Raw genomic sequence first — 18,259 nt, 5'->3', positions numbered from 1 at the left:
GTTACAGAGTTTCCCAACGATTACGGCGCTACCACTGACGAGTGGTGTGGGCAGTGTGTGGAGTTGCGTTGTCGTGCAACAAATTCACGCCGCTTGTCCTGGTCGTTTGTGTCGAATGTTGGCTTTCAGTTTTTCCAACATTGCACAGTAAAACTGTGCATTGATTGTTCCTCCCTTCGGCAAGAAATCCACCAACAGAACACCTTGGCGATCCCAGAACACTGTGGCCATGACTTTTCGGACACTGGGAGCAGGTTTTAATATTTTGCACACAGGAGATTGTCGATGTTTCCAAGTCATGGAGCCTTGTTTGCTCTCCGGGGTAAAGTGATGAATCCACGTTTTGTCTGCTGTGACTATGAGAGCGAGAAAATCCTCTCCTTCGTCGCTGTATCGCAACAGATTCTCCAGACACGTCCCCATGCGTTTTGCTTTGTCCTCCTCTAACAATTGTCGGGGTACCCAGCGGTAGCACACCTTTCGAAAGCCAAGGACATCGTGAACAGTCAACTTACTCATGTTCGCTATTTGTGCAATTTCACGCAGTTTCACTCGCCTTTTTTCAAGAACGATGCCCTTAATGAGCGAAAGGTTGTCTTTTGTCTTGCTCGATGAAGGCCTGCCCGCCCGATGTCGATGTCAACACGGCCCTCTTTTTTCTTTTTTTTTTTTAATTCGTTGCACCAAAAACACACCTACTTCTTTGTCATCACCTTTTCGCCATACATAGCAACCAGTTCACGGTGAATGTCACTTTGTGAAGACCTTTTTCTTGAAAAAAGCGAATAACCTCGCGAACACCTGTTTTGGACCACACTCGCACGGTAGCCGCCATTTTGCAACTGGAATCTGCTGTGAGGCGACAGTACCGCAACACTGCACTGCACTGGCGGTCTTTTTGAACCTTATTAACTGGTCTATCTGCCCACCGCGTTTCATCTCATTCCCTTTCATCATTATTAAGAAAAAAAAGTGTTACCTTACTTTTCGGAAACTCCTCTCGTAAGTTGTGTGCAACACATGTGCCTTCGTGGATAGCAGAGTTGGTAAAAGGTAAAAATCACCGTCCACCCACATCAAGACCTAAGTTCGAATCCCGTCGATGGTATGAGGAATTTTTATGGGTCTTTTTCACAACGTGGCTGAGTTAGTCGGTCTCAGGCGAAGGTAGCGTGGCTTTTTTCTCCCGGAAACGGGTTTTTTCGTCCAGCAAACAGAAAATCTACCTCTGAGCACACTCAATTTACAGACAATATACACGGAGCCACATGGCCTTAGTTGCCGATGCTCCTAAAACCCAATAACAACAACAGCAAGATATGTAGGTCATCTGGGTAATATGGCTTTTATGGCTAATATGGGGCTGGAATGTCCCGAAGAAAACTGTTTTTGGTTTGAATTAATTTATTTAATGGGCGGTGTTCATTCCTTATATTTTTTCAATAAAATCGGCATGCCTACCAGATGTGGATACTGCAGTTTTGGGAAAGTATTTTCGTGATTGTCAATCTTGCTTCCATTAGATGTTTTCCAGCACGATATGCTTTCTCGTTATGTGTATGCCGGACGATGCTGCAATTCAACAGAACACAAGGTGTAACGATTTTGTATTAATTAAGAATTAAATTAAGCTCTTTTATACTAAGCGCAGATATTTTGACCTTCTGTGCAAATCTCTTAGCAGCGAAAAGCTTGTACGGGGTCTACTGAGGTGATCCAAGGTTTATTTGGTAAGTTTTCCGATGGATCTGTTGGTGAGCTGTGCAGGCTTGGTGTATTGCATTAGGAGGAATATTTCCATGGAGTAATTTGGTCGCCTTTCCAGTCCAGAAGGCAGAGTAGTTTATGGCCCTCAGTATAGAGCATCAGAGCGGAGACGAATCAATAATGAATTCCTGCAGGTATGGCAAAGGCCATGGTTAAAGTTTGGGCTATATGTCAGTTTCTTGTCAACATTGCTTCAACCTCACGCTGAATCAGTTTCGGCCTGGTGTAGCCTAAGCTCTGTTCGTGTTGTGAGTGTGTATACCGCTTTGTATCCAGGTATCATCACAAGGGGGCATGACGACCAGGTTTTTTTTTTTTTTTTTATAGACCTAGGAAAACTTGTACGCATGGTTAAGGGGGAATATTACCCTTCTGCCCCCTCCCAACACGCCCCTGTGTGTGTGTGTGTGTGTGTATATATATATATATATATATATATATATATATACACAATGTACATATAGAGAGATGTTCGTTAAAGAAGACAACGTAAAAGGCACGTGTTTTCTTACCGATTTTAGAAGTTTTTTTTTGAAAATTTGTTCTCAGTGTTTTTAGGAGGAGAGAGAAAGTGGTAGACAGTAGAAGCTGCCGTCGGTAGAGAAACTCAACGTACCAAATGGCACGAGGTGTCTATTTGCCGCGAGGCTTAGTGGCCAGCTATCGTGCTTAACCAAACATTTCAGTTTATTTTATATTTTTATTGTCGTTAATGGTTTTATGCATTTTGTGGACTGAGAGCCTCGGAGATTTACAAATTTTAAAGATAAAAATATTTTATGCGCATTTGTGCTTCTCTTAAGGACGCACATTGCTTAAAGAAACCTCAAATAATTATCCTTTTGTATTTATAGTTTCGAAAGTCGGCGCAATTGGGTGGCCAGTCCATTTAAAAAGTGGTCAGACGATATGGGCGTGCACGAGCGAAATTGAAGGAATTTTCTGGCATTCTAATCCAAAAAAACATAAGTAATGACGAATTTTAATTCTTTATAAATTTTTTCAGTCATTTTTTACGAATTTTGATAGCAGTCTCGCGCTAATGTTCATAAATATTTAAAAAAATAATATTTAAAAGCATTTATGTACATACAGCATTTTCTCGACAATAACACGCAACTAAGTTTCACAACAGAAATATTGTTTCTTTTTTTTTTTTTTTTTTTTTGCTTTTATAGATTCACACTGGATTTACGCAACGAAATGTCAGTTCAGAACAAAGCTTTCACTTCTCCTAATTACTAATTTTATATCTGAAATCTCAGTTCTCATAAAGGGCGTCATCTTCAGTGCCACCAGTGGCATTTTAATTCCGCATCTCTCTCTCTCTCTCTCGTGTTTCACTAACTCCCACGAACTATCGAATCATTTGCACTCCTACGAAACTGTTGGTCGCTTTATTCTTCCGGTTGGTTTTGAATTTGGTGGGTCATGATTTCGACCAATTTTTCGAATCAGGATTTTATGGCTCAATCCATTTGGTCCAATCTCCACGCATGAATGCTATAAAATGAATTGAGATCAGAAACGGCGCTAGCGTTTGTGGGGTCTGAGGCAAAACCTAGTCATGGCGCCTAATTCATATCGTATCTTAACACGCATATATATATACAGTAGCGCATCTAGCAGCGCCTATGACAAGTGCCACACGTGCGCACCCCAAGCGTCGGGCCTGGATTCAATTGAGATGTTAAGTGCGAACTGAACTAGTCTCACGCTTGCGTTTACAGATGGTCACCTCGACGTTCCACCCATACTTTATCTCGCCACAGCTAGAGATAAAAATATTGCATCTAATATACCCTCGGACTCAAAGATGCAGGGGAAGTTTAGGCAACTTTTCCAGGAAAAAAGTGCACCTTATGATTCCGAAAATACGATTATTTTTCACGTTGAATCTATTGCTCATTTTCTCATCTTCGATGACAGTTTTTTTTTTTTTTTGACAAGATCGCATATCTCTACTAAGCATTCCCTAACTTCTAATCTCTGACTCTCTCTTGACATTTGGACTGAATCCATTCACTGTCAAACTCCAGAAAACCGACTTTGTCTCTTCTCCATTCATCCCTTCAACTTTCCTTTACATTTATTTCCTTAAAATTACAACGAAGTTGGTCGGTCCAATAAATACCGTATATTTATTGCTCCTAAGCCGTTACAGCCACTTCTACATTTTTTTATTTTTTAATTCATACTACTTACGTTGTGATACACGCGTAGAAATAGCTCTCGCGTGTCACCAGCGCGTGCTGTTCAAGCAGTAACAATTCAGGCTTGAGGCAGCTGGTTTAAGGAAAATAATTTAAAGAATTCGTCTAGCTGGCAGAGAATTCTCACTCGACCTTTGGGACGAGCTAGAATACCACATCCTGCACCCACCTCAATGAATTACAAAGAATACAACGCGGAGATGGGGAAACCCCCGGTACACGCTTCACTTACCCACCGTGATGTATACAACCGATGATTCCTTTGAAGAAGTTAAACAGCTGTCAGCTACCTTATTTACCTTATTCAAAAGTATACCCAAATGGATCACAGCTGTCGATGAAGCTGAAGGTGGACCCTTAACTTATGAATGCTTCGAAGAAAAATTCATTTTCTTCAAATGTACTGGTGTGCATATAAGAAAACTACATAAAAATATAATTTTTAAAACAAAATGAGGGGAAATCACTGTTAAAGCATTTTCCTCTGAAAGGAAACTTCAGTAGAGAAGAACGAAGGATGGTTTTTAAAAACCGACGTATTAATAGAGAATTACAACCCTTTAATTATGTCGGTTCATAACACCTTTAAGAGGTATTTCATTAGGTGGAACAGCATTTGATAGTGAAGACAATATTTCAGACGGTGAACAAAATTAAAAAATAATGATGGCGTTGCATCTAAGAAACATTAATTTTAATTCTAGGAGTCAGTTGATCAGAAAAGACTAGGAAAGACTAAAAATGTCTCACCTTCTGAAGGTAGGATATTCGGGAACACTTAGAGAAGGCAATTTTTTGCTCGCATTTATTCCAGTGCGATACACATCCGAGACTTACCTTTGGCCAAAGCAGTAGATGGTTTGGGTTCATCAATGGCGGACTCCACGGGCCTGGATATCTGCTCATATCTCTCGATGTCATGTAGAGGTGCGCAGCAAATAGACCCTGCTTTGGGACACGTAAAACCATTATAAATTGCGTTGGTTCCGAAACAGGTGAAACGAAGAAAGGGTGCTATGCATGGACCGGTGCAGACCGGAGATTCGATGGGGTGATGTTGCACCACTGAGGTAGGTAGGGGATGAAGGGTATTAATTTGATCCAGAGGATGGTGAGGAGGTGGAGGGGGATACGAAACAAGTGGATTATGTGGCTGAATGTGTGGGTGAAGAACGGCAGGCTTCACGTGAATAACTGGGGGTCTTTCCGTAGGTGGAACAGAATTTGGTAATGGAGGCAAGCCAAGTGGTGTTTGCCCTGAAAATCCTGACGGCCCTTGAGGCCTACTAGGATTTTCATCTTTTGGCTGCTTGGTGTAACAACAGATAGCATCACTCTCACAATCTGAAGTCTGTAAGATAAGTTCTGAGGGTTTATTACACATCCCACTAAGGAAAGTTGGAATACATGTTCCTGGACACAAGCCAATAGGTGGTTCCGTCGATGGTGTTTCAGTTGGACTGCGGTTCACACAACAGCTTCCTTCATTGGCACAGTAAAAATCTGGGGCTACTTCATCACAGAGGAAAGTGAACAAGGTGGCCACGCAACTTCCTGGACAGGGAGGACCCGGCGACACTGTGACCGGCATTTCGGTTGTGAAAAAAGGAAGATCAGAGACGAGCGTCTGTTGGGACGTTAAGGGGGGCACTTCATCAGGAGTGTCTTTTGAGCAACATTTATCTTCCTTTTCTGCGCACACCGCACCTTGAATAATTCTGCCACAGTACCGGTCATAAGGTGCTGAAACACAAATTCCTGAACATGGGGTCGGCATTTCTTCTACGTCAGAACTAAAAAGAGAATCGTTCGAAAGAGGTGAAATTGTAACTGTGCCTGAGGTAGATGTTGGAAATGAAGTCGGTGGAAGCTCAGTCGTAATATCGTTGTTAGATGTAGGAACAGAAGATTCGGTTATTGAAGTTGAGTCCTTGTCGATCTCAAAATCACTCGCCAGAGGTGGAGAGGTTTCTACAACGGTGCCAAAATTAAAATCACGCGATACACAGCAGCGGAGGTAGGTAGCACCACATTCAAGTTCTTCTACGACATGGTCACAAAGAATGGCAGTAATCGCGTGAACACATTCTCCGGGACACACTGGAAATGCTTCTGTCGAATTTTCTGGGAGAAACTCTGCAAATAAATTAGAAACAACTGTTAGAGAGCGAGATGAAAATCAGCAAATCAAGTGAGAAATCAGCGATTCTTTTGACAAAAAATGAGGAAAGCGTGAGAAATTACAGTTATAAAATGAAGAGCTCGTCATTGAAAACAGAAAATGGATGTTACAATGTATTTGTATATTTGATATAAATAAAATCTGTAAACAATTTGCACAAAAAACGCCAGATCTAAAAAAATCTCACATTGACTACTTGTATATTTATCGATACTAAAAATTAAAAGTATACTAAACTTATAATAATTCTTAACCCATACCAACACACATATTCTAATGTATATACTATTATAAGAATAATAGGACATCACTGGATAATCACACGAGGTATAAAATATCTATTATGCTAAGATTTAGGCAGGTTGTAGTAGAGCATGGATATAAACTGACATGCGGAATGCATCTCGTTGAGTATCAAGTGAAATGCCACTTGGAGCAGAGCACACCGAGTTTGAACTCAGACAAGTCTTTCAGTGTAGCTAGGTGAATCCGGTCAGCACAAAGTCCTAAAACGTTGTAGCACCGAGCCCACGACACTGTAGGACTTGTTGCTAAACGGATTCGGAGGCTGTAAAGTTTCCAAGACATCTATATATATGGAACATCTTATGGAATTTGTGGATGAAAAAAAAAAAAGATTCAAATTCAGGTTATTGTCGTCTGAAAACTGGGTATATGCTTATAGTCGAGTTGTCTGTTTTTTTTCTGGATGAATATTCGTTTACCGGCATCTTCGCCCGCTGCCAACTAACTCTACCGCGAGTGATTTACCACGCGGTGAGTTAGAAAGCCAATAGTTTTCTTCTTCTTCTTGACTGGACTTAGGCGTTTACCACGTTGTGCGGAAGAAAAGCGATCATAGCCACTGTACTAACTCCGAAGGCACAATCGGTTTATGCATGTACTACTACTAATAATAATTATTATAATACAATAATAATGGTGATCAAGAGCCACCTACACCACCCTAAGTCACCCGTGGAGAGACTGACAATAGCTCGGAAGGAGGGATGGAGGGACCTGATGGACCTCAACGAGCAACAGAAAACAGCGATAACTAACCTGGAGGATTACTTTTATAAAAACACAGCAGCATTCTACCAAGACATAAGGAATATAGACAAGCGACATACCCCGTTACCTAAGCGAGGAGTGATCTCCGCCCAGACGGCACAAACGAAGCTAAAAAGATGGACAAAGAAGAGGCTCCATGGCAGACACTAAACCTCCAACAAGATCACATAGATTAAATGGCTTTCAATGCATGGTTCATGACATGTGGACATGTGGACATGTGTATATGTAAGGGCGGCACCTAGAACGTTTGTTCAACTCCGCCTTGTGTCTCTGTGAAGAACAGTATCACTACAAATGGGCCAGATATGTGTGTGACGTACGTTTATGTGTATTATGTATGTGTTCTGTTGTTATGTTCTGGCCACTTGGCTACCCAGAAGCATCAGTCGCCTGGACAGATGATTCTGGGTACTCGTCCACACCACGGGAAGATGGGCCAGTCCCAGAAAAACACGTACTGTCTCAAGAGAGACTCTGACCCACCTAGTGTTGCCAGAAGGTGGAACAGATTTCTCTGGGGGCCCATTCCAGAGGGAGGAGATAAAGACAGAAGAGCCCAAAAAAAAAAAAAAAAAAAACCCACCCGTGGTGCAGTTAGGAAAAAAAAAAGTAAAATAATAATAAATTAATTAATAAAAAAAAATATATATATATTAAATAATAATGATAAAAAAAAATAATAAAAAAATAATAATAATCAAAAATAAAGAAATAAGAAGAAGAAGAAGAAAAAAAAAAACAATTTAAATAAACTGGCTGCGCTAGAGTGGGAACTCAAGGCAGAGCGCGTGAAAAAAAAAAAAAAAATATATATATATGTAATAAAAAAAATAGGAATAAAAATAATAAAATAAAAAATAAAAATAGAAATAAAAATAATAAAATAAAAAATAAAAATAGAAATAAAAATAATAAAATAAAATAAAAAAATAAATTGGCTGCACTAGAGTGGGAACTCGAAGCAGAGCGCGTGAAAAAAAAAAAATAGATATAAAATAATAAAATAAGTAAATAAATCGGCTGCGCTAGAGTGGGATCTCAAGACAAGAGCGCGTGAAGAACAAATTAAATAAATGCATGGTTCATGAGCGGCACGCTCTTCCCCGAGACTGAAGGATTCGTGCTCGCCAGCCAAGAAAGGTAATTAACTCCAGAAACTATAGAAAATACATCGCCAAGGAGCCCGGAGTGTTCGACGACACATGTCGACGATGCCATCTGGCCTCAGAAACGATCCAACACATCACTGCGGGATGCAAGGTGATCACCCAGACTGAGTACACTCGTAGACACGACCAGGCAGCCAGGATAATACATCAGAAGCTAGCAAGGAAATACCCAGTTGATCAAGGAAAGTGTACAGTATTACAAGTACGAACCCCGGGCAGTACTAGAGACCCGAACCCACAAGCTGTACTGGTACCGCAACGTAATATCGGACAAGACAATCCCGCACAACAGACCGGACATAATCCTTGTTGACAAGAAGGAAAAGGCTACCTATCTGATTGACATAGCAGTGCCCAACACTGGCAGCCTCTAGAAACCCATGAGCAAAAAATCAGGAAGTACACGAACCTAAGACAGGAGGTCAAAGAGATGTGGCATATGCAACAAGTAACGACCATCCCTATCATCGTGTCGTGTTGACACAACCACCGGTATAGTGCCAAAGACCCCTACATAAGAGCCTAGCAGCAATAGGTATCTCAGAGAACACCTACAAGGAACTCCAGAAAGTCGCAATCCTGAACACCTGTGGGAGAGTCAGAGAGTTCTTCGACGAACAGTAACTGCAGACATAACAACCACCCTGTGTACTTGGTAGCAGTACCCGTCACGGAGGGGAATCTCCCAATCAGGGATAAATAATATAAGCGCAACAATAATAATAATAAATTTTACTCATTTCCAAAAGTACGCTGTACATTTTAAAAGGATACAATAATTCCTATGAACAAAAAAGATGCTTTAAATTGCAAAATAAGTTCTTGAAAGAAATCATTATATTAGGTATGCCACGATTAAATAGGCATGTTCTCGAACTTATAATTGGTGAGGTCTGACCTAAAATTTTTACCGAGAAGTTTATCAACGAAATCCTTTGGGCGTAATTTTAAAAAAGTAAACTTATGAAACGAAACGACGTTCCAGCCCAGTTCTGGCACTTATTATAACTGTGTAAAACACTTTCGCAAACTTTTATGGGTCTCCTGTGTGTAGGAAGTTAGCGCTTTATTTCCACTTCCATCCCTCCTTCCAAATAACTCATTAATTCAGAACTACTGTTTTCCTTCCTCGCTGCTACTCCGATGCTTGCATACCGGAAATGTAGTTTCATTCAGCAACCCACAGAAGGCGCCACCTCCTGTTAAACGGCTAGTGGCACTACTGGTAACCTCACAACTCCCACGGGTTTCTCCCGATGACGCGTGAGTGAATGACACTTGTATTCTGTTAGCTATGCAGGGTGGCCGGCGGCGAGAGAGAGAGAGAGAGAGAGAGAGAGAGAGAGAGAGAGAGAGAGAGAGAGATGGATGAGTCACAGGTTGCTAAACTGGAATTCTGGTTTAAAGCGGCTTTCAGGTCGATCCACCCACTATCGTAGAATGAGGAAGCCACTATAAACGGGACCCGATTTGATGGCAGTAGTGATGAAAGGTCATTGTCAAGGTTGGGTTGTGAAACTGCCTGTTGTCAATGCCCGTAATTTATCATTCCGACTCAGCAGTTGGCATCTATTTTGATTTCCTACGCAGATGCCTCCAGCCTTTTTTCACCATCATTTACCTGATGGCTAGTTATCGATTAATAAATGAAAGGACCCTACCATTTTACTTAATAAAATGTAAGTAATTAAATAAGAAGAAATAATTCAGGCAATTCGATTACAAAGGCTCAAATAACAGCATTAGGAGAGGATATACAAAATTATATCTCCAGCGTAAAGTTTGTTTGTTTATCTACAAAATGTAAAAAGAACAGATTTCAAATGAGTGGAATCGCAAGTTTGACCAACTCATTTGACCGTTCTCTACCCAAATGTTATGTGGAACAATCTGGATGTACATCGGAGACAAGTGAATGAAGGCAGTTATTCCAAAGGGGCGTGGTAAGGAAATAGATCTAAAGAAATTGGTGATGGACAAGAAACGCTGGCACTCCTCACGGAGTGGATCTCTCATCTGAACGGGAAGCAAATGTCTTCGAGTAAAAACAACTGTCTGCTGGCGATGTGAATCTGAACTGTCGTTAATGTGCGGACATGAGAATAAAATTTTCGAGTGAACTTTTCCGCGCTGTTTTCTACGTATTTCTATTCCAAGTTTCTAATTGTATATAATGGATCTTTATCTATGTAACATGACCTTTATAACCTTGCCACGATGATGGATAATACATTGCTCGACAAAATTAACAGAAAAAAAATGTTTTTCACGAACATTTTATTGTGAAGAGTGTCACCGAAGGCGACTATTTGGTATAATAGGCATCCTGGCGTGCAAATTCCGAGTAGCCAACAGAAAACGATCTACTACCTGACAGAGCCGCACATTATGCAAATTATTCGTACCTATAAAAACACGGTTGAGACAACATGACTTCATTCCTTAGCTTGCTCAGTGGGATAGCCACATCTTCAGCACTTAGGATGGCAAATCATCGTCGTTTAGATCAGTGCTACTCAAAGTGTGGTCCGCGGTCCGGTGCCGTTCCTCGAACTGTTTGTTACCGGTCCGCGACGATTGTATTTTATAAAAGTACCGGTCCGCGACGGATTGGAAATAAAAGGAACTGGTCCTTCACCACAGATGGTTTGAGAAGCACTGGTTTAGATGATTTTTTGAGATGGCGGGCCGTTGGACGACTTGAAGCCGGGCAGTCGCAGGCGGAGGTGGCACGTTGGCTTAATGTATGTCACGCAGTATCGTCACGGCACTATGGAAGCAGTTTGAAGAGATAGAACCATTACAAGAAGAGCTTTCCAAGGTCGCCCGAGGGCTTTGTCAACCAGAACAGACTGTTACCTGGCTCTAACAGCAAGACGGCACCCTACGATGTCCTGTCATCAATTGTCTCTTGCAGTTGCGGCCATTGGTGAAAAAATGTCCAACAGGACTGTGTTAAGAAGGCTCAATTCAAGTGGACTCAACGCAAGGAAGCCAGTGGTTTGTATCCCATTAACCCCTGGCGTATAGGGGAAACCCTAGAGGCCGCAACAAAGTACAAAAAAATCCCATTAACCCAAAACTTCCGCACGGCTCGTCGAAACTAGTTCCATGAACATGCGGTTTGTAGCCCTGACAAATGGGGTACAGTTCTGTTTTCCGATGAGTCCCGCTTTAGCCTACAAACACGTTCTATACGTTATTTCGTCTAGAGACAACAAGCAACGCAGTACCATTCCTCCAACATCAGAGAAAGAGACACTTGTGGTGTAAGCAGTGTTCTTGTGTGGGGCGGAATAATGACCAACGGCCGCACCCCTCTTCATGCTTTTGATAGGGGTACCGTAACTGCGCAGAGTTACCGAGAACAGATCTCGAACCCTGTGTGCGACATTTTAGGGGCTACAGTCTGTCCAGATTTCTTCTTCTTTTTTTTTCCATGCTCGACAACGCCACTGCACGTAGAGCTGAAATGGTGGAGGAATACCTTGAAACCGAAAATATTCAACGACTGCCGTGGCCACCACGATCAACAGAATTAAATCCTATTGAACGTGTGTGGAACGTCCTTGGGCGTTCACACATGTTCAGTCGAATTTAAGTCTGCTCCCTTAAGGGAATAATGAACTGAACCCAGGAATGACGTAGGGTAGACCCAACCTGAATTCATAGTAGCATTCATGCCTCCTTAATGATAACGATATTCCCATAAATTACAATTAATCTAATGAATAAAATAGATCCAGAGAGATCGACGACCTTTTTCAAACAGACGAATTCCTATATGCAGTGACTATAATGACCGAGTGACACTGCTTATCGAGCGTATGACTGAAGACACTACCAATTTTAGTAATTAGTCACATAATTCTAGCCATCCAGCCTCTCAATGTAGCATAACCAGAAAAGGGAAATGACTCTCTTCCTGAGACTCCCCAGGAAAAAGAAGCCGGTACGACAAGCTGCAAAATCTCCCTCAGTGAATGCAGAATCTTCCTCGTTAATGCTTCTAATGAAAAACAGCTTGAAGGTGGCAAGAACATTCCCAAAATCAGATCAAAATAACACGGATGTAAAGTCAATGGTGTGAAACGACCTTCCGTAAAGCCAATCACATGTCCGATTTGTAAGACCATTATAAATAAAATAAATAAATTTTCTGTTTATACTCCGGGACGACCAAACGGTCAGAGGAGTTCACAAGATATACAGAATACAAGAAACAGCACCGTATTCAGCAGTCACAGGCTTGAACCCCGGTCACTCAAGGCACGTGTACTTATGCACCCGCGCGCCTGACCACTAGGCTACGGCGGCCTATTATAAGAGCATATATAAGAAAACCACTGATGGAGCAAAACGAGCGATTACAAGAAGGTACTGGTAAAGTGAACTAAGAACGGGGAGGAATTCTCATACGTGAATACAAAAAAGAGTAGATAAAATGAGCCTGTTAATGATTGGAAGTTGAAGTGGAAGGTCCGTAGAAATCCTGCCGGAAATGGCTGATGAAGTGAACTGATACTTTGTAACAATTCAATAGAACCATCCAGTTTAAACAGAGGTGTGGGTATGGATGAACAGCAGTTGTAGCCAATAGTTTGGCAAGAGACCAGAATTCTTGACTACTCGCAAGCTTAGACAAGGAGCAAGTTTTCTGCTCTCAGCCTGTTCAAAGTAGAGTTTGGATTGATTGATAACTTCATTACAATGGTTGCGAGTTTTAGTGGGTAGAAAATGAACCTGGAGTTTGGATGCAAGCCAATTGCGATGTGCAACGTGCTATCTTGAACAGCCGTAGCACATTTTGTGAAAAGCCAAAGTTTAGGTAAGAGAAGAGATTTTAAGGAATATTGCGAAATCAAGGATTTCATTCCTATTTTATTTCTTTAAGAATAATCTCATTGACAAGATCTGTGCAAACATTACGACCAGAAGATGTAAAACAACAATCGAACTAAGGAAAAGAAGAATAGAAATCTTGCAGATCATCCTATTTCGCATTCTTGCCAAATAACACGTGAGAGAGAGAGAGAGAGAGAGAGAGAGAGAGAGAGAGAGACCAAATTGTGACTGAGGTGACTAGGCGACGACAAAAACCCATCAAAGTGACCGTGTACATTGATGGGTTTTTGGTGATAAGAAGATCGAGGATGTTAGGTATCTTCTTCTTCTACTTTATCTTCGCCTTCTTCCAACGTTTATATGGGGTCGGCATTTCCGTCCTTAATTCTTTTCCTCCAATCCTGGGCGTCCTATCTCCTCCATCCTCTCTCTTTTAAATCCTCTGCCACCTTGTCCTTCCATCTCAGCTTAGGTCTTCCCTCTTCCCTATCACCTCCAACTTTTCACACCTCTTCCCCACATACTCCTCACTTCTTCGTTCCACATGTCCAAGCCACCTCAACCTAGATTCCTGCATTTTTTTTACTCAGAGGCCCACCTTAACCGTACCTCTGATGTAATCGTTTCTTATCCTGTCCTTCCTCGTCACACCACACATCCATCTTAGCATCTTCATCTCCGCCACTTCCATCTTCTTCTTCTTCTCCTGGGCCCTTGTAATCGCCCATGTCTCAGCACCGTACATCAATGCGAGTCTGACCACAGTTTTATACACTCTTCCCTTCATTCTACAATTTACTTTCTTATCACACAGCACACCATTTTTCTCCAGTTCAACTATCCACATTGCACTCTGTGCTGTATTTCTGCACTCAATCCTCCATCCCTCTCAACGTTCGATCCCAGATACTCAAATTTCGCAACTGGTTTTACTTTTCCTCATGCCTCTCTCTTCCAACGCTTTCCTCCATTCCTCAAATTTCTTCTCTACCTTTCCTTGGGATGGTTCGCCCAGTACGATATCATCCGCGAACAGCATACTCCATGGTGCTCTACTCTTCACTTCTCTCACCAACACATCCATTACCAGATCAAACAGATATGGGCTGAGAGCTGATCCCTGGTGCAGTCCAACTTCTACAGAGAACCCCTCAGTCATACCTACACTGCTCTTAATTTGAGTCACCGCTCCCTCGTACATATTCTTCACAAGCCTTACGTACTTTTCTGATGTACCCTTCTCCCTCAGGCATCTCCATACCTCTTGTCTGGGCACTCTATCATATGCTTTTTCCAGGTCTATGAACAACATATGCAACCCTACTTGCATCTCCCTGTATCTTTTCATCACCTGCCTTAAAGCAAAGACCGCATCCGTTGTTCCTCTTCCCAGCATGAAACCAAACTGTTCCTTTCCTGTTTCCGTCTCCTGCCTTATTCTTCCTTCCACAATTCTTTCCCAGATCTTCATCGAATGAGACATTAACTTTATTCCCCTGTAGTTCCCACATTCCTGCACATCACCCTTTCCTTTATAGATTGGCACAAGTATACTTTCCCTCCAATCATCGGGTATCGTCTCCTGCTGCCACAGTTTTTCCATAAAGTCCCATAGGATATCGATCCCTTCTTATCCCAGACTTCTCCATACCTCTACTGGTATCTGATCAACACCTACTGCTTTCCCCCCTCTTCATTTTTCTGAGTGCGCTTTCCACTTCTTTCTTGCTTATGCCGTCCACTACTCTTTCATTCGTCTCTCCATCCTCGCATAATGCTGTAGGGGTTCCCTCATTTAATAACTCTTAAAATAGTCTTTCCACCTAAGAAAGACTATTTCTTAAAATAGTCTTTCCTAGGTATGTGGTATGTGATTTTCTGTTAGGTAAAAAACAATCTGTGCGAAGTCATTATATTACACGTCTCAGCATCTAGACTAGCTGGGGTCCTTGTGACTAGAAACCGGAAGCCAACTAGAGTTGTGAACATAAAAAATCACCAAATAAAATTACCTCGTTGTAGGAAAGTTGGACTGGGGCTTCAAAGAACGGAAGTCAAAGAGTTCCAAGTGATTAATTGTTGTAATTGGTTTTTAGGAGCATCGGCAACTAAGGCCATATTGCTCCGTGTATACTGTCTGTAAATTGCGTGTGTTCTAAGGTCGATTTTCTGTTTGCTGGACGAAAACCCCTAGTTTCAGGGAGGAAAAAACCATGCTACCCTCGCACGAGACTGACTAAGTCAGCCATTGTGAAAAAGGCCCATAAAAATTCCTTCCGTCATCGACTGGACTCGAACTCGGGTATTTTCCACCCGGCAAGTGATTGGTGGAACTGGGAGATCAATAGATGCCGCCGTAGCCGAGTGGTCACGCGAGAGGGTGCATAAGCACATGTGCTTTGAATGACCGGGATTTAAGGCGGTGATTGCAGAATACTGTACTGTTTCTCGTATTCTATGTATCTTTTGAACTCCTCTGACCGTGTAGTCGTCCCGAAGTATAAACAGAAAATTTATTTATTTATTTATGAAGTTGAAAGAATGGGATAGAGAGATTATAAGCCAGAGACGATCAAAAAGAGGAGATTCCAAATTAGGCTCGGACATTCCCCGTCAAAGTCTTTGGCGGGGAATATCAGAGCCGATATATGCTCAAGTACCGCTTTTGAAATGTAAGGAATCACAGAGCGAATAATTCGGACAACTGAGATGAGTTGTTGCTGAGGCAATCGATAATTGAGACTGTCAGGAAATGTAAGTGGGGCTTTGCAGACTGTAGGTGAAAATGGACATTACTGAAATTGGAACTAACGAAGACCACGTATATTGGTGAAATGAATGAGGAAGATCTTTCCACCAGTAAGTTTGTTCCAATTGCTTGATTATTCATGATGAATCCAGTAGATAAGCAAAAGTAGAGGGTAGGACATGTTGTGTGAAGTAATGAAATTTTTGGATATGGCTTACACGCAGCCAGAATAAACCTAACTCCTTGACATGACGTTGCCTCGACAATGCTCCTTGCATACACACTGCTCGGACTACCTCCAATCTCTATTTGGCAGAGTAGAGGCAGCGAGTTTAGACACTAGCTGATCCGGTCGCCTCTTAGAGAGTTATCAATAGGCTTTTCGAAGGGCCATCTAGTGGCCGCCGGCTTGCGAACAGGTCGGCGGCCTCTAGATGGTGATTCTGAAACCTATCGATAAGCCTCTGTTTTAGAACTGCACCCTCGAAATGTATTGAGGATTGGATCTGGTCATGATGGTGGCCATCATAACCTCAAAAGACGTCAATCGTATTACATGACGGAAGAAATGTGGGAGTGGGGGTAGCTTCGTTGTGGAGACCAAACATGGAATTATATCCTCCTTGGATATGAAGGATCTGATTCCATCCTTGCACTGCAATGTTTGTTCTGTGGAGCGTGGACTGGCAGTTCCATGTCTCCAATGAGTTCGCTGCGTTTCAAGCCATTGGTTAACGAGATAATGGTAGAATTCTTGCAGTCTGGAGTATTTAGCAGGGAAGGGATCTTTCTGAATGTAGAGCGTTCATCTAAATTTTCTGTCATTCGAAGCGGCATAATTATAAACCAGCAATGCGACGTCTTAATTTTTCTAGGGATCCTTGGACTATTTATCTCTTCTGGATTCAGTACCACTACTGAAAGCAGCAAAAACACTTTTCAAAACTAGCCTCTTCGCTTTTTCGAAATCCATGGAGGCTCTTCTTGTGCTTCCACTGTGCTAATGAGTTATGTATTAGCTTGAACAGTCTGATATGGTTTTCTCCTGTTTTTCGACATCGGTGCTAAAACAAGTTTGTTTTTTCTATTCTGTACAAAACAATTTACTGTTTATTTATTATTTATTTCTTTTTCGTTGTACAACCAGTGTCTGCACTAATTGTATAAATTGGAGAAAATTGCGCAGGGCAATGTTTAAATGTGCTATCCATAAAAAAAAAAAAAAAAAAAAAATATATATATATATATATATATATATATATTTCTGAACTTCTATGAGCCACTGTTTTTTTTTTTTTTTTTTTTCTGCTTCAGAAATATTTTCTGTAGCAAAAAAGCATTTAGGTTTGCAGATTTTCATTCTCGCTATTGAAAATCGTACACGATTTTTGTGGTTTCATCACAAAATAAATAAAATAAGAGGAACACGGCAGTGCGCGATAAGAAGCAATTCCGACAATCGAAAAGGATATTTTCGAAAATCAGTGTGAAATTACGTTTTGTACGCAGGGTCAAAAGATCAGCCCTTTTTACGAAAGCTATAATCGGTGAAATAATAGTGCAACCTATTGAAATGCTCTGGATCGTGTCGCCAATGTGGTCCAACTCATTGTCCGCTTTATAGACGCACAAAGACATAACTGGTTTCACTCTTGCCAGCTAAAAACAAGCAGGTACGGATATATGGTGGATATAGGAACATCAACAACAGACATCTGAGAAGCAAAAAATGATCGCTTTTTTTCTCTTCTCGAGCAGGCCGGATGTGACTTACACTGGCGTGATGTGTGTACATGACTAACGTGCAGTCGAGGTTGCTGGAACGTTTAAAATTTAGTTACCGGTAATTTTTCTTGATGGCAAGTGTACACTTAGTGGACGTGTTAACAGGTATACTGATCTAATAGATAGTGGCGCCTCCTTCAGCTCTCAGAAGTGCCTGAAGTCATTAGGACAGTGACACGAGTTGCTGAAAGCATTCCATGGGGATTTGGTATATTGAGGGTCTAACGGTTCCTGGGATTTCTCCCATCTCCGCATATGTTCTCTGTATCGGTCGAGCCAGAAATTTAAAAGTGTGTGTGGGATGTATACTATGTAGTGCCCATTGTTCATCCGGCCTGTTAGCCGAGGGGCTCTAGTGGGGCTCGACGTTACCAGTACCAGCCACGGGGAGGCCGGTCTGGTGTTACCAGTGATTGAATCCATGGGGATGTTAGCACATGCACACTGACCGCTCTCCGCATTGCACTCGATT

The 18,259-nt window shown here is 41.7% G+C and overlaps 1 protein-coding gene across 1 annotated transcript in view; it reads right to left on the bottom strand.

Moving 5' to 3' along the window:
- The window catches only part of LOC150081154 (uncharacterized), a 58,696-nt gene that overhangs the window by 34,934 nt on the left and 5,503 nt on the right, over positions 1-18,259 (bottom strand). The window contains exon 2 of the mRNA XM_090380949.1: positions 4,818-6,116. Coding sequence (XP_090237075.1) covers positions 4,818-6,116 — 1,299 coding nt within the window. The remainder of the gene's footprint in view (positions 1-4,817; positions 6,117-18,259) is intronic.

The sequence above is a fragment of the Mastigoproctus giganteus genome, chromosome 9, assembly GCF_048544385.1.
Source record: "Mastigoproctus giganteus isolate SK-2022 chromosome 9, ASM4854438v1, whole genome shotgun sequence".
Taxonomy (NCBI): domain Eukaryota; kingdom Metazoa; phylum Arthropoda; class Arachnida; order Uropygi; family Thelyphonidae; genus Mastigoproctus; species Mastigoproctus giganteus.
The sequence above is the reverse complement of the archived record's forward strand: the minus strand, read 5'-3'. Positions and strand labels throughout refer to the sequence as shown.